Genomic DNA, 21,767 nt, shown 5'->3' on the forward strand with positions numbered 1-21,767 from the left:
GAAAAAAAAAATAATAATAATAATAATAATACATTTTGAGGCTAACGCAGCAAGTTGCTGCAGTAGTATATATATATATTATTTATTTTTTTATTTCTAATAAATATATATATATACATATAAATATATATATTTGTTTTTCTAACAAATGCTTACATAACCCTACAAACAGAAAGCCCTTGTTGCTTGTATACATAAAATCAACAATCAGCAATTTATGGGACAACGACCATTTTTCTTCGTGCCCTATGCTGAGAAATATCAAAGCATCTATTCCCAGTTTGATGTCTATGAATGTCAGAAAGGCACATTCTTAATCATTCCCTTTATTTAGATCCATTACATTCTAAACCTCTGATAAATGTTAAAGATTAATTATTTTCTTTGTCATGTAGACAAATGTGTAGATTGATTTTCATAACTGTGAAATGTGGAAATACAGTTTGGACTGATCATACTTGCAGTGTGCCTCTGCAAAGGTCAACAGTAACAGCCCTTGTGTATATATATATATGCAGGGAAGTTACATGGTTTACCTCCCGGGATCAGAATGTTCTGTATATTAAGGATTAGGGGCCCCATAATGTTTCTGCACAAAAGAAAAACAGTTTGATGGTTGGACACTTGGAAAACAAGGCTGAAGTTATCTGCAGGCTGAATTCAAATACAGAGGATGAAAGAAACAACAGAGAATCCACTGATTACTGGTCCGACGCTGCGGATAAGACAGTAACATCCTTCATTTCAAAGACGTTTATTCAGTCAGAAACCACTTCATAGATTTTCATCAACCATACTGTTATCTCTGTGAGAAAGCTAAAAGTCAGATGACAGCATTTCCTAAAACCCAGCCACAGTTTCAGCAAGACACTTTTTAAATCCTGAGATTAAGTGCCTCAAGCTGCAATTATTTGATGTAACTCATGTCAATTATGTTTATGTGTATATTCATGCTTATGGTATTTAGCGGACACTTTTAACCAAAGTATACTGTAAGTTACTAAGTATATAAACAATGGTTATTGAATAGTTGATGTTCATGAAACTGTGAAAGTGTAACCATTGTCAGGAAGGAAGTTTCATCATAAATCCAGAGCCATACACCAAAGGTCTGCAGAGGCACCCTGTAGATAGACTATATGTGCACTTGTCCTGGGTGACAGGAAGCCTCCCCCTCCCCCCCACCCCCCCACCCCCCCACAACCCCCATCCAACCCTTATTTTACTCTTCATGATGCAAGAGCTTTCTATGAAGGCCTCTCTGACATCCTTTGGCCAAGTTCTCAGCCTGTCCTGGCTTTAGCCTCAGTGTGCAACTCTGCACGTGTGGAGTTAGCTCTGAGGGGAAGGGAAGACATGAAGACAGGAAGTTAGCAAGCAGTTAGCAATGCAGCATCCAGCACTGTATACAGTATTGGCATGAACGCATGAACATGCTGTATGTGTATACGTGTGTGTTTGTGTTTGTGTGTGTGTGTGTGTGTGTGTGTGAGAGAGAGAGAGAGAGAGAGAGAGAGAGAGAGAGAGAATGAAATTACCAGTAGGACGCTGATGGGCAAATGAAGTGTTGGTGTCCATGTGACTGTCCTCTAAGGATCCGAGTGTGCAGGGGTTGGGGGGGGGGGGGGGTGGTATAGGGGATTGTGTGGATGGAAGCTTCTCTTAAAACTTAATAAAAGCATGAAAGCATTTTTTCCAGAAGTGAGGAACTGAAAAGACCTCAGAGTACTTGCTAACAGCAGATCCGTGGCATGTTACACCCTCGTTGCATCATGCCGCGGAAAAAGCGCACTCGGCTCACTCGTGTCTTCCCTGACGATGAGCGCTGAAGCTGGCAGAATTTTTGCTCGGGAATAAGAGAAAAATTTTGCCATCCTTGTAAAAGACTGCGTGGGGCTGCGTCTGAGGCACAGGCCTTCATTAGCGGCTGTTGTGATCAAATGTCTCATTGGGTGCCCATCTGCTCCAGTTGTTTTGTTGGAGTGGTTATTTTTTATTTATTTATTTATTTATTTATTTATTTATTCAAATTCTTCAGGAGTTGAGTAGCACAGCAAATACAAAGTGTGCCGGTGTTGCTGATGGGAATTTTTTTTGTCCACACACACAAATAAGAACCCAAACTTAAACACACACACGCACACACTCTTCCAATTAGTATTCTAACCTGGAAACAAACCTAACTATGGTGTATCCACTCAATTTTGGTGATGTGCCATGACCATTGATGTGGGAACAGAGAACTGACCTCTGATATTAATGGCAAAAACAGGCAGAAGCAGCAATAGCAAAGAAACAGTAAGGCAGTTTTGGGAACAGTGAGGTTTCATGAGATGTGCACTGCAGTTTCTATCCTGGACGTCGAAAAAAAAAACAGTTGCTGGCTCTGTGCCCCTATGATTGGTTTGTGGTTGTGGCCTTTGAGCCTCCCGATAACAACGGCGACGATGGTGATGATGATGACAAGATGATGATGATGATAATGATGATGATGCAACGGCTCAGATAATACGTCACTCACATCCCAGAGAACAGGGGAGGCGAAGCACAGCTTATGCTCAGCGGCCCTCTAATGGACCAAAACAGTTGGTATTGATCAAGTACCCCTACCTCTACAACCCCTTCCTGTCTTGTCTAAGTGGGTCATTTATTTTTGTGTGGAATTGGTTGAGTAAAAGTTTGCCAAGGTTTTGCAGTAATTATCTCATGCGTGTGTGGCGGGGCACAGCGGGGGTGCCTGGTAAATTACACATTTCTCTCCAAACTCCTGGATGGTTTATGGTCGTGCATTATGCATTACTGCGTAGAAGCGCCTTAAACAACCCCCGAGTGAATTGAAATAAAGTTGACGCTGCTCTTTGTTTGGAGCTCAACATAGTCTTTATTTGGCAGTGCTGAATCGGAGATTGTTGTAGCGAGAAAGGAGAAAGGCCTTAATTATTTTGGAGACGTTTTCTCCCCGTTGGTTTGCGAACACCTGGGGTGTTTTTAGTGGGACGCCGGATCCAGATGGGCGGATGCTCGGGCGATTCTAGTGAGAAAAATGTTCTTACTGTTTCATTGGAGAGATCACTGTTGTGTGAAGGTTAAGAAAACACTCAATCTCTCCACATCCAGAAAAAAAGGGGGGTAAGGAACACACAGAGATGAATTTCACATAAGCGTCAGCTCCTAAATGAGTCCCATAAGCTTTAAAGCAAGGCCATAAGTTACGCCATCTCCAACCTTATGAGGAGGTTATGAGCGGGTTGTATGATCACATCCTCTAGATTGAATGAAATGTTTCTAGTGAGTAATAAACTCAAAGGTTTACACATTTATGGTCGCATCATAATGCCTAACTAAGATTTACAGCAGGCTGTAGTATGAATCCGGATAGATAACAGCATATATTTACACAAAATGTATTTATTTATTTCATTTTTTTACATGGGATTAAAACAATATTGCTAATGATGTATGCGTCTGTATGTGTGTGTTTGTGTATTTTTGCATGTGTGTGTGTGAGTGTGTGTAGATATAATTTTCTTGTTATTGCATTACAATTAATGCACAGTCCAGTTAACATGTCCAGTGTGGTGTTAAATGCCATTATTGACAACCCTGAACTAGCTGGGGTCAGGTCAAATTTGCTCGGTCAAACTCGGCAGGTCAAGTCCTTGCAAAACGTCTGACGGAGAACGTCGTAAAGCTGCTCACGGGTTAAACGTCTGTAAGGGGGCGGCTGCGTGATTGATGCCGTCAGTCCGGTTGTACGAGTCATACTCCCTCTACCCACCTCCCCACTCGGTGAGACGATGACTGTAGAGTTCCATTGTGGGGCCGCAGTGCAGGGCCCCCACAGCATGCATGGTAGAGTCGGCCCACACACGCAAGCTGAAGCCAGCCAAGGTAGAGAACACAGCAGAGGAACCCTATTTTTAGAAACACCTCTTCCTGTCTCAACACTTTACTTCTTACCACACCAAAAACTTGATTGCTTGATTTTTATGTGACTGAAGATTTTATGTAATTAAAGACTGTAAACATTATGTTATTACACCACAATAAATGTTCAATATACAAAAAAAGCACAGATCCATAAGTTAAAAATATATAGTAATTACAAATTGAAAGCAATGCAAATGCACTACTTTTAAATTAAATATATTGGGAAGGCATTTATATTTGCACTGTATGACCGTTTTGTTTCTGGAGCCAAAAGCCTATGGAAGATTACAGCTCTTCCAGCAAATAGCCTAAATATATGTCCGCAGGGTGAGAGGGCAAGAGTTGAAGACAGGTTTCCTCCATATGCTCGCATGCATCCCTGTGAAGTAGTCCTCCACTATGCTGAAAGAGAAACAGATTTTGAGAGGCTAAGAATTGACTTATTTTTATACCCTGTATTTCTCATTCAAAACATGTACATATTTTTGTTTACAAAAAACAAACAGAAAATGGATGTATTACATAAAAAAGCACTCATGACAGATTCTATGCTAAATTCCAATGGCACTATCTTGCCAAATTCCTTCTTTTTTTGTAAATGTAAAAAATGGAATAAAAATGCTGCCTGGGGGATTCAATGCTTGAATTACGGCAAATGAGGTATATGTGTGGTATATATTTTTTCATTGCCGTTTATATCTAAGTTCTCATTAAACAATGCATGTGAAACAACTAGTTTGGCATTATCTTGCCTGTGCACAGTAACGTCCTTTAGGAGAGCACTTTGACCTTTCAAAGTGGAGCAACAAATAGTGTTTGCCGCCGCACTGTGCTAATTATGCAGTGCATTTAGTTAACCTTGGATTTACACTGATGCATTTTTTCCAACACGTTCAGATGACAAACTAAATTTTATTTTAAAATAAAATAAACCGAAAGACTCAGAAGAAAACAGAAGTTTTGTTTTCAGTAGTAAATGTGTGAACTTAACAGACACAGACTTATCAACTTCAGCAATGAGTAAAAGTTTGAATGGATGGTGTGGAAAACAATCACAACCAACCATCCAACACCATTGACAGAAGACGGCATTCTTCATTCTTGGTTTCAAATCACCTTTACACTGCAAGATTTGTATGTTATGAGTCATTCTATGAGGTCACTAAAGTTCAGGTTTTGTATGGGATTTTTTGTGTGTGCTCCTTCTCTGTCTCCCATGACATCGGAACCAGACCGTAAATCTTATGTGAAATCACGTATGTGCGCACATGTATGCATACACACACACACACATTCTCTTTCTGTCTCTCGTTATCACACACACACCCACACACACACAGACATACACACACACACACGCGTTGGAGAAAAAAACAGACTGCACCGGCACGAGATGAAAACAACAAGATAAACTAGTGCAGATCAGTCTCTGGGGCCAGAGCATTGCCTGTTGAGAAAGGAATTAACCCTTTGCAGTGAAGGTTTTCACAGGAACCTGTACACAAGGAATTACACACTTAATTAAATACAAATAAACAAATGTATGTATACACCTATTGCAAAAAATAACTGGCAACAGTATCAAATTAATTTCAGATAATTATTTTGATAAAGCCCATTAAACCTCCGAGCCCATTAAATCCTGTCCAGAAAAAAAAAAAAAAACTATGCCACGATCTCCAGTTAATAAAGACGACCTATAGTAAGGGATATATATGTCTCCATGCTAGAGTAAAATAATGACAACTTTAATGCATTCAAAGTCTTTTGGAAATGCCAACAGACATGCTTGAAATGCTAAGCCACAACAATAGAAGAATAGTGGGGTGTGTACACAACACACAGGGCCCGGATATCACAAAAAGCTGGCCTGGTACTGGCAGGAGGCTGAGCAGGGAAAAGGGGGACCCTTTCATTAGGGATCCCCCTCACATTTCACATGTGTAGTGGGTTTTAGGACTATTAGATGACTACACCTGTTTTTCATGAGTAAGCCAGCCATTTAGTTTTGTCCTGTTCCAACTGACCGGCTCCTTGTGATGTACCATGCCACAAAGTACACGTCTGTGATGCATCATGTCACAACCCACTATCTCTATCGGAACAGTTCGTGCTACACTGAGGCAGATTGTTTATCCATGATGAAAGGAAGATCAGAGATTGTATATGTTATATGTGTGTGTGTGTGGGGGGGGGGGGGGGTGAGAGACTGTTTTGGATGAATGTCAATGTAAAAAAATGTCAACATTTTAACGTATGTGTGTGTGTGAGAAAATCAGCATCTGTTTGTCTGACGAGTCTCTGCCCTTCTCTTGTGTTTCACCACAGCCCAGCACATGCTGCTGCTCTGCCCAGGGATGACCAGAGGCCGAGAGGAAGGCCCTCCCGCAGCATGGAGCCACCACAAGCAGAACTACTCTGGTGAGACCCCAACGCAAACAAACACCCTCAGGGAGTAATACTACTTTAATTATTAGCATCATTATGATATTTAAAAAGTGACTAAAACATAAAATCTGAATGAACTAGTCTCGATTGCATAACATGCTGCCCCCCCAACCCCTAATAGCAGCTGGCTTAACAGGTCAGGCCCATTTCTGTACTACGTCCCGATGTGCATCCCTTCGGCACGTGTTCCCACGCGGCACTGGCCAGACCATGGATGCTTTACCCGAAAGCATCGATGAGCCACCACTGTGGTGACCATGGAGACAGAAAGTGCTCAAACAACATCAGTCTCTCATATCATTTAACTATGGTAGTCATTCAGCAAAAGCACCCCAAACATCTCTTGGAGCACCACAAATCGGTCAGGCGATGCTTGAAAACTTAGTAATAGTGAGTCACGCAGATCTCAGTTTGTGTTGACATGCTTTGACACATTTAATAGTTTGTTAATAACCTAAAAAATAAAGTGTTATATTGTCATTAATTGATCCAGATCAAGTAACACACAGTTGTAATGAGAAAGAAACCTAGTGATAACATACTGACTGTGACATCAGCAGGGTTGAAGGCCCTGACGAGGTGTGAGAGCATACAATAGTGCATAACCAAACACTAACCCCATATGTGCAGGTGCAATCAGCATAAACATACACCTGATGTTAGAGCATGAATCACAGATAGACCCTGTTAAACCAGGGTCAGGACCATGGCGGATCGGGCCAGGTTCAACTCCTGTGTCCGCTTGTATCGGTCATGAATGGTTTTGAGTTATGTTCATTTATAAGAGTGCAAGCTCTGATGTTCACTGACAAGTGAGGTGAATAATGACACACACATTCTTCCCTTTACGTACCCCTGAGACATAGGCTACTACACACCAGCCCCCGACGTCTGCAGCTTCAACAAGCATGTAGCCCATGTATGAGGGAACACTAACTAGAACCAGACAACATCTGTGTGGCCGGACACTTCCCCTGCTGGTCATGATGCATCATGCTGTAGGTGATGCTACAGATGATGCTTTAGCAGGGTTGAGTTCATATTTTACTGGGCATTACCCTTTTTGGGGGAGAGAAAATGCGCAGGATTAGCTGTGGTATGTTAAGAATTTTTTTTTTTTTAAATAAGAATTATAATAATAATAATAATAATAATAATAATAATAAAAAGCTCAAAATGTGTTTGGTTTAATTCAAATTTATTTCACAATAATTGCAAACAATTTAAAAACCCTCATTATTCTTTAAAAATACATGCCGTTCATTAACCACATACAGGTATAACTATTTATTTGGGGCTAACCATAACGTTATAATGGATTTCTCAGAACAGGTCTACTGCACATGGACAAAAAACGGCCATCCACCCTAATAACTCACAAAATATATCTACCATTTTCACCAACAGGTCACAGAATTAATTTAGTTTTTTGTGCCCCCCCTTTCCCCCAACAAACATACAAAGACGCTAATTAGCGTGTGCTACCCCAGGCACAGTTTAATTTGGCGCTTTAGCAGTTTAAGCAGTACTTATAACACAATGATGTGTAAACAAACACCGTGAGGCGTTTAAAAATCCGCATATCTTTTCCGTTACAGTTCATTTAATATGATATTAGCCTGGCTGATGACACAGAAAATAAGTTGACTAAATAAGAACTAACCTGTGTACAGGTTAAGTGACACATGCACACATTGAATAATGGCTCATCAAATTAGCCAAACAGAGGATTGATTCAATGGCCATGGAATCATTCGTGATCATGATCTCAGCTATGCACAACAGACGTTTTTCTCAACATCCTTTAATGTAAATTCACTCGTTACAATGTCTGTCTGAACCGACACAATAACCTTAAAATGCGGCATCAGCAACATCAGCACCAGCGCAGCCATTGCAGGTGACAAAGATCCACATAATGTAGCCTACACTTAATCGGATTAGGCAGGCCTATATAGGATACTGCCTTTGTCATTGTAAGCCAAATTCCTATTGTTAATATTATTGAAATTATGATAATTAATAACTATAATGCCCAAAGCTGACTGGGACTTAAAAAGTGCATGGACTAGTTGCAAACTTCATAACTTGACAAGCAGACATTGCCTCTGAAGTAGAGGCAACTCACTGTGAATTCATCAAATCAACCCATTAATGCGCTTGAACGGCAACTCTACCAGCCAAAGGCTATGCAACTTGAGCTTTTCAAAAGACTATGAGAATTCACATAAGCAAGTAGTTAGGGCTGCAGAAAATAAACTGCGGCAATGGTAGCCTAATAAGTGTATTTGAAACATTTATTGAAGGCCATCCTTCTTCCTATCTTGACATGACAAATTAGAGCAAGCAATCGGAGAGGAGGAAGACAGAACTCGCAGATAGGCAATTAAGTAGGAACAGTGCGCACTTACCCTACATAGTTGTCGAAATGTCATATTTTATTGGAACAAACACCTTAATAACTCGAGTCAAGTCGGAGACTGTCCCTACCAAAAGTGAAGGGCCTATGAAGACATAGCCTATTCATCTCAACTACACTAGGTTTTCCACGGACAATGTGGCAATGGTCTAAACTACTTGCAGAGTAACTGTGTCTTACAGATGCATAGCATTTAAAAAACAGAAGGCAGAACAATGTGGATAGAAAACCCGTCTACACTATGCAAACCTGCCGAGAGGGTATAGGCCACTGCGACACCAGTTTAACTTCTCAGCGGATACTTGAGTGATTGAGTTATAGGCCTACTTAATTATATCAAATATATTATGACATTATTACGTTATAAAGTTCATTCGTGTTATACCTTGGCAGTAAAAGTAAGTCTGAAGCATTCTTAAGTCCATCACATAGGCTAGGCCAAAATTGTTCAGATGTATATTCCAATGTTAATGGAGTTTAGGCTACCTGACATTCACCTGCTACAGAAACCGAATAGGCCCGATGGGCCACTAAAACACATTTTAGCAGTCGGCTAGTCCAGGAAGGCCAAAACTTAAAAAAAAAAACGTTCTGCTATGCTGTTTCAATAAGTTGAAATGTAGAACTAACATAATAACTAACATTAGGCCTACATTATTTTTGTGAAACCTGTTTTGGTATGGGCGACATGGCCTTAGACCGTCTGTGTTAATACATGTACTCTACACAAGTGTCAATCAATTACTGTCCACTGCTACAGTATGCAAACCTTTAAACTCTCACCAATGCACCGCTTTTCACATCCAACATGGAACAACCTACAGATGTCATTATCCCTGCGAAGTGAGTCCAACGTGTAAGCTTTGTGGGGAACATACCGAAAGAATGAAAGGGATTGGTAAAAATCAGTCACGTCCAACAAAAACAGATGAACCTACGAGGAAATTGCCTTGGTTTTACAGTTGAACCAAATGAGTAACAATGCAATGCCTTCCACGACAGCACAACGAAAATGTCAATATCTCAAAGATCGCGGGTATTAGTCTTCTAGTTCCAACCACGTTACAAGTAACCTACTCACAAATTCAGTTCGCACAAGCGCATCAAAATAACAATTATGCGCGATCCATGGCTAAAGAGAGCGTTTTACTCGCATCAAACTGGGCGACAATAGCCTGTAGCCTATCAATAAAAGTTCCTTGGGTTAAACAACAGCTTTCTATCACCGTCTTAAGGAGCATAAATAATTTCCCACCTACACACAAGCGCGCTCAAAGGTCGGCAATATACATATGTTGTGAAAATAAGAATAAAAATACCACGGGAGAAATAAAAAGCCTACTGTAAGAAATAAGAAACGAATGTCCGTGTGAATAACCGCTCCGCATATGTTCTGTACAGGTTATGACTGTGGGTTTAATACAGGAAAGGCTACGAATGGACACTTTGCTTATGTCATGGAATAGCAAATTAGTTCTGAGAATATTGAGGCTGGGCTACAGGCACGGCTTACGTAGCCAAATCGTCTGCCCATGTGACCGTCTATCCATGGGATCCTCCAAGTGAAAGGGAGAATGTATTGGCCCTGGCTGATATTTTTCACAAAATATAGTACAATTAGGCAGTTTATATTAACATTTTCGTGCTTTATTTCGATTTTTCACGTATTATTATTGAAGTTGAGTAGTGCCATCTTCTAAAATAAATCATAGCATATGTAGTTATAAGCGCAACGGAATTGTGTCACTCCCCTGCCTTCCACAAATGGTATTCCGAGAATTGAGCTCTCCTGATTCTTAGAACTGGGGTTCTTAGAAGTGGTGATGCAAGAAGTTTCTAGGAAAGCACTACCAGGTGATTATTCTAAATTATTTTCTTCATCTGTAATCTGGCGCGATGTTGCTCGTGTGCTCTCAGGTTATGGGTCTCGAAAAGGTATACCTTTTTCGAATTGTATTTTTAAGGTCTCTATTTCGAATAGTGTTTTACTCAGTCATATGCTTAGGAATACAGTTAGTGTGGAGAGTGTTGGTTAATGACAATGCTCTGAACTGATCCACCTATCTTCCCTTGTCTGAAGCCCCGCTGTCTTCTCTCTCAACGCGGTGGCTCAGCCACGGCAAGTCGGGAGGCGTAGGGAAGAGGTTGCTCTTTTCGACAGAAACAGAAAATATAATAGATGGGGTTTTCAGTACCTTACCCCGAGCTGTCAGATACGGGGGCACTTACAAATAAACAAGTTGTGTAAAGTGTTCCGAAAAGTGATACTTGAACTATATGTATTTAACTTTGGATTGTGGAGGCAGATTTTTCTTGCGCGGAACGATTGCTTGTGTGAACATAAATTATGTTGCGTATTTTCTGAGATTTCATCGGGTAGGCTACATGTGGGACGGGTCAGGGAGATTTCAGAAAGCCATCATCTGTGTGTCGTTGTATGTTATGCTAACTCGAAGTTTTGAGAGTAGTGGCATTTTGAAACCTGGTTTGATGTGTAGCAGAAACAGTTTTCGTAAAATGTGTTTGTTACATAGCCTATCTGGTAATAAGTTGTTTCTGCGTAACTACCTAGCTTTAGTCTTCATGACAACCTTGTTTTTTTTCACTTTGCTGGTAGCTTTCCACTGTCGCAGAAGTGTGAGTAGGTTTGACATTGCGCTCCAGAAAAGGAGTTGGAAACATTGCTGTAATATAAGATTATTTATAAAGCAACTGATCTTCGTCCTGCAGTATCACACTCCTCACAGTTTATAAATCTCCTGCAAAGGTTTTCGTGCCCTGATATTAAAAAGTTAAGAACACTTTTAGAGGAACAAACTATCACTGCTGTGCAACAGCTCGCGGGCGTTCCTGAAATCGCCTGCTAAAAATGTAGGCTCGTGCGTCAGGCAAAATACTTTTGAGCTTCAGAACTCAATGTGTTATTCGCACATTAATAACTGTTCAAATATCAGTTGGGTTAAAAATTGGGTTAAATAATTATACCTCACCCTGACCTTTATAAAGTGTGAGGCAGATAACTCTTATTGAGTAAATGCTCTTTGATATTTCAGCGCTTGAGTGACAGATTTAAAAACGGAGCCTATTTCAAGGTGTTTGGTGACAGCTCCTGCCGATACTTTTCCATTGAAGGGAGGCGGTCATAAATATCTTCTCCGTGTTGCGTGTTACGAAGGACTCAACAAGCTATTCTTGGAGATAGCCTACCTGTTCGATTTTAAGTTCATGGAAGACTGCAAGAGAATGTGTTAACTCTCATTTTCCGATGTCGTATGCAAGTTGCATGAGTGCTCTTGTAGAACATTTATAGAGATTGAATGACAAAGTTAAATGCACACGAAATGTAGATTGTCCATGGAGTATTTTCTTGTCAAAATTATATCAGGGGGCTTTGATAGCGAAAGTCGCACAAACTCCAAAACTGGCTACCCACTTTGTTTTTATTTTTCTATCGCGGAATATTTTGGTAGAACAATGCGGTGCTGACATCTTGTGGCAGTGAAGATTGAGAAATTAAATAGAAATTAAACTAAAACCGTTACCAAGGTTTAAAAGGTTGTGTTACTCTCGCAATGTTAAGTTGTGGCGGCACAAAGACGCCTAATACAGAGTTATAGCCTATTTAAGATAAAAAAAATATATAGGCCTATATATATATATATATCAATGGAATAAAATGTTGTTATGCTGATGTTGTCAAAGTTTTTATAGTGCACAGTGGCTCCTCGTCTAGCCATAGTAGGCTATTTAGACGTGTCTTGCTTGTCAGGTGAATAGCCTATGCATGCACATACATTTGCCGCGTTGGCTATTTAAAGTTTAATTAATAGCAAACGCATGTCTATGATGAAGCTGTTTATCGTTGTTATATAGCCAATGGAAACTGAATCCCGCACCGAGACCGAATGTAACTTGTAACATGTGAGAAATGCTCAGATGGCGCAATTATTTAAAGACGCCCGTGTTTCCCGGTGCATGTGCTGAAAGCAAGGTGTATTACTCCTGTAAGCACCATTTTCACTGTAGTAATCTTCAAATTGCTCAGCCAAGAACCTGAAGATAACAAAGTAAAACACGGGCAAAGATTTCTTTAATAAGACTGGTAAACATTTCTGCTTTAATTTCTGGTGCAAGCTATGGGAGTCATAGGCTAATGCTGTTGTCTGTGTCTTGTTTACTGCTCACCACTTTTACATGTGTGTCTTCCACTTGAAATCATGTGTTACTCCCATAAAATCACTTTCAGTTCTCCAGTTGTCATTCGTAATAATGTAGGCTAGCCTACAAGTTGCTTTGCCAAACGCAGAATGTTTGGCGTCTAACCAGCTGTTTGTGCATTTATTCACAACATAGTCCTTCACGGAGCCCATCACGAGACAACTTGGCCCTCTTTTCATATAGCCCAGTTTGTGACAGCGAGGAATGTTAACAAATGTTGGAGATTTTAGGCTACTCGCTACAGCCAAATAAAAAAGGGAAATCAATAACAGAAAGAAAACGCTCGCTGATTTACGCAAGAGTTGCAAGTTAGAGAAACTTAATACAGTGGGGCAAAATACTTTATGCCTGCCAACTCTTACGACAGAGTGTAATATCACTGACCTAACTGTAAGCATCCAGCGGTTGACGCGGTTGTGGTTCCATTGCACGATGTTTGGCGCCATCTAATGGCGTAAAACAGGATTGTCATACACAGCCGTGCATCTACAAAGGGATCTTTGTTGTTCTCAATTTGATAGACTGTCCCTCCTTGTATTGGCTCTGTTTGTTTTAAAAAAGGAAGGAAAAGGCATTTAAATGCAGTCATTGTGTAGACTGTATTCATGGACTTGTTATTCATGTCCTAAAGTTCAGGCTTACTCCAACTCCCTTACTTATACATGTAATGTATTTAGCCCAGAGCAATGCCCAATATAAATGTTCTGCAAATAAAAGTTACTGACTTTACAGGTTTGCCCCTTTTGTTTTAATGAGTCCTGTTATGTTCCTTACTTTACAGATCTTGACAAAATGGCTTGCGCAGCTGACAGCTGCATCCAATTCACACGGCACGCGAGTGATGTTCTGCTCAACCTTAACCGGCTGCGCAGCAGGGACATCCTCACAGATGTCACCATTCTGGTCAACAGACAACAGTTTCGCGCTCACAAGACCGTCCTCATGGCCTGCAGGTTGGTCGCAAGTACATGTTTACACTGGTTTGGTTGTGTTTTGTTTTTGACAGACACGTGTGGGGTTGTTTAAATCATGGTATATTTCCCAGAATGCAGTCTAAGTTGTCTGTTCCCCTGCTCTTCTGTAGTGGGCTCTTTTATACCATCTTCACGGATTCACTCAAATGCAACCTGAACGCCATCAGCCTGGACCCTAAAGTGGATCCAGAGGGCTTCGCCATCCTCCTGGAATTTATGTACACGTCCCGGCTGACGCTGAAGGAGAGCCTCATCATGACGGTCATGAACACAGCCATCTACCTGCAGATGGACCATGTCGTCGACACCTGCCACAGATTCATTAAGTCCAGGTAGGGCCGATACACCTCTGCTCTCCGAGTCTGTGCTGTGTTGTGCTTTATCAGGTAGAGTCCAGAGTCTCTAGATCTCGGTCTTACTATTCTTCTTTCTCTCTCTCTCCCTTTCTATTACAGTGACTCCTCTCTCAAACTGCCAAGAGAGGACTTCCTGGTCAGTCCCTTGCTGTTACCTCAGGATGTCCACAGCTACAGGCCGCATGACATGGCGGAGAACCTCCCCAGCAGAGTGACCCCCTTCAGGGATGGGAGGCCATACGGCTCTGGGATGTTCAACGCGGTCAACACTCCGGTTAGCAGCTCCTACCACCTGTACAGCCAGTTCCCCGTGCAGGGCTTCCCCTTTCCCCTCTGCAAACTGGCCGACACCAAAAACACATTTGCGGACTTCTCCAAGCCGGGAGTGATCCACCACAAGCACTGTCCACCGCCGCCGGCAGAGAACCCGAGCGCGGCGGTGTTGGCCGAGTACTCGCGGGTGGCCACTGGGGGCAGCGTGGCTGGCGTGTGCCACCCAAGCGCTTACTCCTCCCGGGAGCTGGTGCGCGATGAGGAGATGAAGAGGGAGAGCCTGGAGGGGGTGGTGCAGTCCATCGGCATGAGCTCCAGGAAGCACGGCTACCCCAGCCTGGCGGCCGAGCAGCAGGCGCAGCAGCAGGCACAGCAGGGGCATCACGGACAGGGGCATCACGGACAGGGGCATCAGGGGCAGAAGGAGGCAGGCAAGGAGCAGGGGCCAGCAGCTGAGGAGGACATGGGCCACCAGCACTACCCTATCGGCATGTCCGCCAGCGGCCGCAAGGCACTGGTGAGCAGCCCGCAGAGCCCGCTCAAGTCCGACTGCCAGCCCAACTCGCCCACGGAGTCCAGCAGCAGCAAGAACGCAGCCCTGTCGCAGGCCATCCGGCCACTGGCCACCCAGGGCTCACAGGACCCCAAGGCCCGCAACTGGAAGAAGTACAAGTTCATCGTGCTGAACCAGAGCACCAAGGAGGAGGAGGTCGGTCCCCGCGACGCGGACATGCGCTCACCGCAGCGCCTTGGACTGCCGCCCTTCTTGCACCCCGCGGACTCCGAGCACCCAGACTCGGTGCAGTCCGGCACCAAGATCACCGAGCACGCGGAGGACTTCCACGTGCCCCAGGCTAGCCGTCTCAACAACATCATTAACAGGTAAGCACCTCTCTCTTTCTCTCTCGGTCCTCTATAAAGTGACAGCCAGCTGTCGGCTGTAAGGAGGTGCAGTATAGTAGAGGGCCCTCATCGCTAATGTAACTTAGAAGACAAGTAGTCTTGGAATTGACAGAATTGCCCCCAGCCTTTCTCTATGCATTTGCCCGCCGTGGAATATTGAGGGTTTTTGGGAGTTTTTGTCAAATGGTACCCCCTCCCATGGCCCCCTTTTCTAAAGCCAGATTGAATTTTACTCATCCACCCCAATCCTCTTAGCACACTGAGGATTTACCTCGCAGCCTAGCGGTGTGAAATTCATTGAATGTCTCGTGAATTTCAAAGCGGGATGGCAGCAGTCATATCAGTGGTTCTGGTGGAGAGATATCAGGGAAATGACGTTTGACTTTTTTTCTCCCCCCCCCCTCTCTTTCTCTTACCCTCCTTCTTCCTCTCTCCCTCCTTTCTTGTGGTGTGGGTGCTAGGACCCTGGAGGGATCCCAGCGGAGCAGTGACAGCCACTCGTCTCTGTACATGGGCCACTTAAAGTGCACGTCCTGCGGTTCCCAGTCTCCGCGCCACTCTGAGATCTGCCCCAACACTGCCTCGCGCCTGGCCGAGGAGATGGCCGAGATGCACTCCGAGTACTCCGACTCCAGCTCTGGTAAGAATGCCCTCCCAGTTAGCAGACGCCGTGCCGTTTATCGGTTTTAAGAAAGCATTTGAGCAGAATTAGCAGCTCTTGTTTTGGTGTTTTTTCAACCTATCGCCACTTATGAGGTATTTCTCTCCCCCTCTTTCTCTCTCCCCGGCCCCCTTCTCCTCCCCTCAGTAGAAAACGGTACATACTTTTGCAACGAATGTGACTCAAAGTTCACAGAGGAGGAGGCGCTGAAACGCCACATGCTTCAGGTCCACAGTGACAAGCCATACAAATGTGACCGCTGCCAGGCTGCTTTCCGCTACAAAGGAAACCTCGCCAGCCACAAGACGGTTCACACAGGTACGCAGACAACCCCAGCCACAGCTCACCCTTTACATGTCTTTTACATCATGTTTTCATCAGCAAACAATGAACATGTGTCTCATTTCTGTCTTTAATTCGCCTGTCACTTCAGGAGAGAAGCCGTATCGCTGCAACATTTGCGGTGCTCAGTTCAACAGACCAGCCAACCTCAAGACTCACACGCGCATCCACTCAGGGGAAAAGCCATACAAGTGTGAAACCTGTGGGGCGCGTTTTGTGCAGGTGGGTGAGGGAGTGAGTGTGTGTGTGTGAGTGTGGAGACCTCCAATGTGTAGCCAGCTCTCATGTTTGTATATTAGCGGCTTGTTTACCTAGCTCTCTTGTCTAGCCTGAACATGAGTGAGGAAGCTAACGCTGCTGCTGTGGGGTTTTTTGTCTCTCAGGTGGCACACCTGCGGGCCCACGTGCTGATCCACACGGGAGAGAAGCCATACCCCTGTGAAATCTGTGGAACGCGCTTCCGTCACCTGCAGACCCTGAAGAGTCACCTACGCATACACACAGGGGAAAAGCCCTACCATGTAAGCATTCTTCAGAGACCGCTTGCTCATGCTGCTCACAAAGCTCTGCTTGAGAGTGTGTACTGCCTGATTTAATCGGTTAATTGTAGTGATAAGTACATAGTGCATTGAACTTATTTGTTATTTTTCTCTGGTGCATTTTCAGTGTGAGAAATGCAATTTGCATTTCCGTCACAAAAGCCAGCTGCGCTTGCACCTCCGACAGAAGCATGGAGCGATCACCAACACCAAGATCCAGTACCGCATGTCTACGGCGGACATGCCCACGGACCTGACCAAGACATGCTGAGGACGTACGTGTGTGCACACGTGCCACTTGACCATGGCATTCAAAAAGACCCTGACTTTGTACAATCATCCAAAATTGTAGTGCCACACTGTGTTAATGTGACGAGGGGGAAAAAATGTACGGGCAGTCGGTGCCATCCTAAACGGGTTTCGTCCACATGTGAACATAGAACCACAAACGGTTTCTTGTAGTCACTTTATTGTTTATATTTACATATAGATGTAAAGAAATGTTGGGAGTGTTTATAAGCTTTGAGTTACATAAAGCTTTATTTTGTTGAAAAAGAGGACGGAATGTAAAACAATGAAATCCAGTTTTTGAGAAAATAGTATTTTATATCAAAGAGCTTAATTTTCTGAAAGTATATGGGGGAATTTTGATCGAAGGGCGGTATATTTTGGGAATATCTGGGTGTGTAAAGAATTGTGTAAACTATAGGAAAAAAAAGAGGTTTTATATGCCAACGCCTGAGTACACCATGTAGAATGACCTCCCTCATGGGGAAAAAAATAGAAAAACCCAACTGTGTCGAAAATGTTTGATATCCAAATTGTCTCCTGTTATATACTCAAGAAATGATAGCTGCTCTACTAAGAGGACAAATGCATGGGGTTGGCAACTACTGGCGGCGTTGGGTCACATATATATAAAATGAGTGACATAATGTGTAATTATATCCCTTGGATTGCTCTCTGCTGGCAGAATCAATCTGAAAACATTAAGGGCCCTATCTTGGCGATCAGAAACGGGTGGTCAATGTTATAGACATTAAAGGTGTGGCCAGTCCATGTTCACTATTTTAATGGTGTGATTTTGTGATCAAACGCTGGGCACCGGGCGCAAAAGGGTTCTTATGTCTCTTAATCAGAATGACATCTGTCATTCCCTTTAAAAGCAAGCAGCGCAACTTCAAACAGCACATTGGTATTTTGATTAGTCAGCGGCGCATTTGAAGGAATCTGCTTGCATGCGAGACCATATAGAACAGGGATTCCACTAAATCTTGCTTTACTAAAACGTGTTTGTAACTAGCAGTCTACATGCATCTGCACTCGCCTATTTATTTGAACTCATAGGAAAAGTGAAACTAACTTCACTGTGATCTCATAGTTAACGACAAAACAGTTCTACACAGTGAATTACTTTCACTATTAACCGACAAGGGGTTACCATTGAAAACATAGCCTGAAAAAAGCAACACTTAACCCAATAATGTTCGAAGGACTGAATAAAAATTCTAAAGGATATTTATCCTGCAGAGGAGTTGCTGCTTACATGTGGTGACGGTGCGTCTTCAGCTGTGCTTTATATGTATCTTTCGCTATAGGCCAGGGTTTTCTTGGTCAATGATGTAATGATTTTTAGAGGGTGTAAGACAGTGATTTTTGGATCATGCGCCAGACCACACCTTATGTCGTTAATTGCCACACACCTGGGCGCAAGGTTTAATAAAAGTGGAGCGCATGGCAAAAAATTGCACGATAGGGCCCTTTATGTTAAAATATGCATTTAAAAAAATGGTACTGCTTTGGTATGACCAAGAAGATATTTTGCTTCAAATGTATTTGTATAGAAATGTGTTAGTTTTTTGTTTTTGTTTCTTTTTGCAAGTGAAGGTTTACAGTTTTGTCCTTGTACTAGAGGCTTAAGTAAAATATATTAAAAACAGGTACTGTCCAGTTCTGTTGTTTTTGTACATACACTGTGTACTCCAGGTGCCTTCTTTCTGTGGTGACTGAATTCTTTTGCATTCAGCCCAGTTCTATTAAGGTACTACTAAAGGACAACACTTGTCCTGTTTTTGTTGTTTGTTTGTCTGTTTTTGTTTATATTTTTTCCAGTGTGTATATTTTTAAACTGCTTTTCACCAACTTTGAAAACATGCAAATTCATCATTGCTCGAGCTGTACATCTTGGACTGGATTTGGGATTGGGCTTTTTAAAAAAAGAAAAAACCTGCATTAAGCTTATTGTACAATATAGATGTATGAATGTAAAATAAATGTATTGGATTTCTATGTATCAAACCAGAGTATACTGTATTTGCCCATGTAAATATAGATGGATTTAGATACACCTCACATTTGAACCACATATTGTGCTTTGGCAAAAGTAATATTACACATAAAAAAGATGGTGGTCAACAGTTATGATACATTCTTGCTCACCCTAAAATAACAACAGTGCACTAGAGAAACTGCGATGCCAGTATACTGCGATAACAGTACACAGATGATTGTGTCCACAATATACACAGATCAGAGTGCAGTACAGTCTTACCTGACTCTCAAGACATAATTAAGGCTCTCCAGGATTTGGAAATATTATATTTTTCACACAAATTCAAGAAATTACCACAATAGATTCACATTTGTTTAGGAATTCCCTCTCGGGAAATTATAATAATAATAATTAAAAAAAAAAAAACGTACATCCCTGCAATTTTAACCACAAGTTCAGAATTTTGCCAGCAATAATCTGGCATTTGGAGTGAAAAATAAACACCTGCAGTGACACACTGGGTGCGTTGGCAGTGTGGCGGCTGCGTTACCTGTTGGTCTTCATGCAGCACCCATATTAACAGGCGAGAGCAGACACGGCCCAGGCCTGGCTCAAGCTGTTGGTGAAAATCTACAGAAATCAGTACGTTCAGCACACACAATGTCCTCACCACACACACACACACACACACAGAATGTCCCAAGGCTGAAGTATTGACTCATTCCAGAGTGAGTCACAGCTGCAATTGGAACATAATGATGGTAGGTATTAGAGAGAATTGCTCATAATGATGCCGTTTTCCCCCATAGTATTTTGCAATAATGCTCATAGCTCCCACACGACTCCTAAGTCTGTGGACAATGACAATAAAGATTAATTGTCAATCATGATGTGTGCTCAACACTTGTCAGGTCCTCCAAGCAAGTCTGAAACAAGACAGAGAGCATATTTACTGTGACAATGTAATACAGACTCACTGTGGATTCGCATGCTATTTGTCACTCAAATATTTAATTACTTTATGGTGTCTTGTTCATGCTAGCCACTCATTGCTTGGGCAATAGTTGTCTTTCATGTCAAACACAGTGATATTTTTATGGTAAAGTAATGCCCTGCCTATAGCAGGAGATGTACGCATACATTAGGCTGGCAGGTGGATGTGACTGCATCCCTGGAAGAAAGCATTTAGCATTACCCATAACACACAGCATGTCAGTCAATAGGACAATGCCCATGAGCACTCGATACACCCAGATGTGCACCCTTATTGTGTATATTCATAGTCTCGGTACAGAAACTCTTCAAATAAGGAGCTACGCTTACACTCTTTTTGTAGCTATAAAGAAAACATAACTTCGAAAACAGACATCTTCCTTCTCAAAGCTGCACATCATAAGGGACTTATAGCTTTAAACAACAATGCTTTAAAAAAAAAAAAAAAAACATCCATATCAACAGGTGATTACAAGATTGGTTCAGGGCAGGGATGGGCAGTATTTATGATACATTTATTTAATGTATCTCAAATAAAAAACAGTATTTTGTCATTTGCATGTTATTGGGTTGAAAAAAATGGCTTTGTATTTTGTATATATATTTTATATTTTTTTTATTTGTAAAAATATGTGTGTCTTTATTTGTTTTATAGTTTAAAAATACTGTCAAATAGTTTCGGTAAAACCAATACCTTTGGTGACGTGATGACATCATAAAAGTGCAAAACAGTGACTGTAGCCTCTGACTGGTGCTACCTTAGTAATTTGCAAGACTTGTTGTAATCAGAATATTGAGATTCAGGAAGATGATCCTGTGCAAGATGAGGAATGTGTTGCTCACTCACACCAGGGGCGTGCGTTTGGGCTCAGCTTTGGTTGTCCTGGAGATGTACACTTTAGGAGGACAAGTTTGAATGAATATGACTTCACATCAAAAATATTACGAATGCGTTCGCCAAAATATTGGTAGAATACATTTTGTCATCCCAAAATATTAGTATGGAGTGGACATAACTATGCAAATTACATATGCAAACCTACACCTTGGCACACACAATACACTCCCTCTCTCACACTAACCCACTCACTCCACATGGTTACTTGCTCACCCACTCTTAGGAGCAATGTTGCTAGGCACTGTTCCTGAGTATTGTTGTCCTGGCACGTTCCCTTTAATATTGGGCAGTTTATTTTTTATTGAGAACTTTCATCATTAGTAGGGAAATTAACATGATCATTCAATCGGTTGTCCTGCTCAAAAGGTTGCTCCATGTATCATCTAAAGCAATATTAAGCATTCTGGGCATGCATTGACAATGTCAGAGACTACATTCTCCATATTCAGTGTACCATGAGTTTGAAGTTGTTCTTTTAAGGTAATAGAATTGCATTGGTTTGCTTACTTTCTGTGGCTCTCAATAGGTTAGTTTGGTTGCC

The 21,767-nt window shown here is 42.1% G+C and overlaps 1 protein-coding gene and 1 long non-coding RNA gene across 4 annotated transcripts; one reads left to right on the forward strand and one right to left on the reverse strand.

Moving 5' to 3' along the window:
* Positions 1-3,390: 3,390 nt before the first annotated feature.
* On the reverse strand, positions 3,391-10,248 carry LOC143116719 (uncharacterized). The gene is made up of 2 exons (XR_012985905.1): positions 10,140-10,248; positions 3,391-4,332 (listed from the first exon to the last, which is right to left on the reverse strand). It is a non-coding gene; the product is annotated as an uncharacterized LOC143116719 (long non-coding RNA).
* Positions 10,249-10,613: 365 nt separating this feature from the next.
* Positions 10,614-19,361, forward strand: bcl6aa (BCL6A transcription repressor a). 3 transcript variants are annotated; one of them, XM_076278016.1, is made up of 9 exons: positions 10,614-10,651; positions 13,797-13,968; positions 14,100-14,321; positions 14,445-15,500; positions 15,983-16,161; positions 16,330-16,500; positions 16,616-16,746; positions 16,908-17,045; positions 17,191-19,361. In XM_076278016.1, the coding sequence occupies exons 1-9, from the start codon at positions 10,621-10,623 to the stop codon at positions 17,332-17,334; spliced, it is 2,244 nt and encodes a 747-aa protein (XP_076134131.1). In that variant the 5' UTR covers positions 10,614-10,620; the 3' UTR covers positions 17,335-19,361. The 3 variants fall into 3 exon arrangements, with proteins under 3 accessions (XP_076134131.1, XP_076134132.1, XP_076134133.1); XM_076278017.1 differs by having other exon boundaries at positions 16,333-16,500; XM_076278018.1 differs by lacking the exon at positions 10,614-10,651 and adding an exon at positions 10,680-10,732.
* The last annotated feature ends 2,406 nt before the right edge of the window (positions 19,362-21,767 follow it).

Source organism: Alosa pseudoharengus, unplaced genomic scaffold, assembly GCF_046254945.1.
Source record: "Alosa pseudoharengus isolate Yale_2024_CS ecotype anadromous, Long Island Sound unplaced genomic scaffold, YU_APseudo_1.1 YU_APseudo_1.1_scf_11, whole genome shotgun sequence".
Taxonomy (NCBI): domain Eukaryota; kingdom Metazoa; phylum Chordata; class Actinopteri; order Clupeiformes; family Clupeidae; genus Alosa; species Alosa pseudoharengus.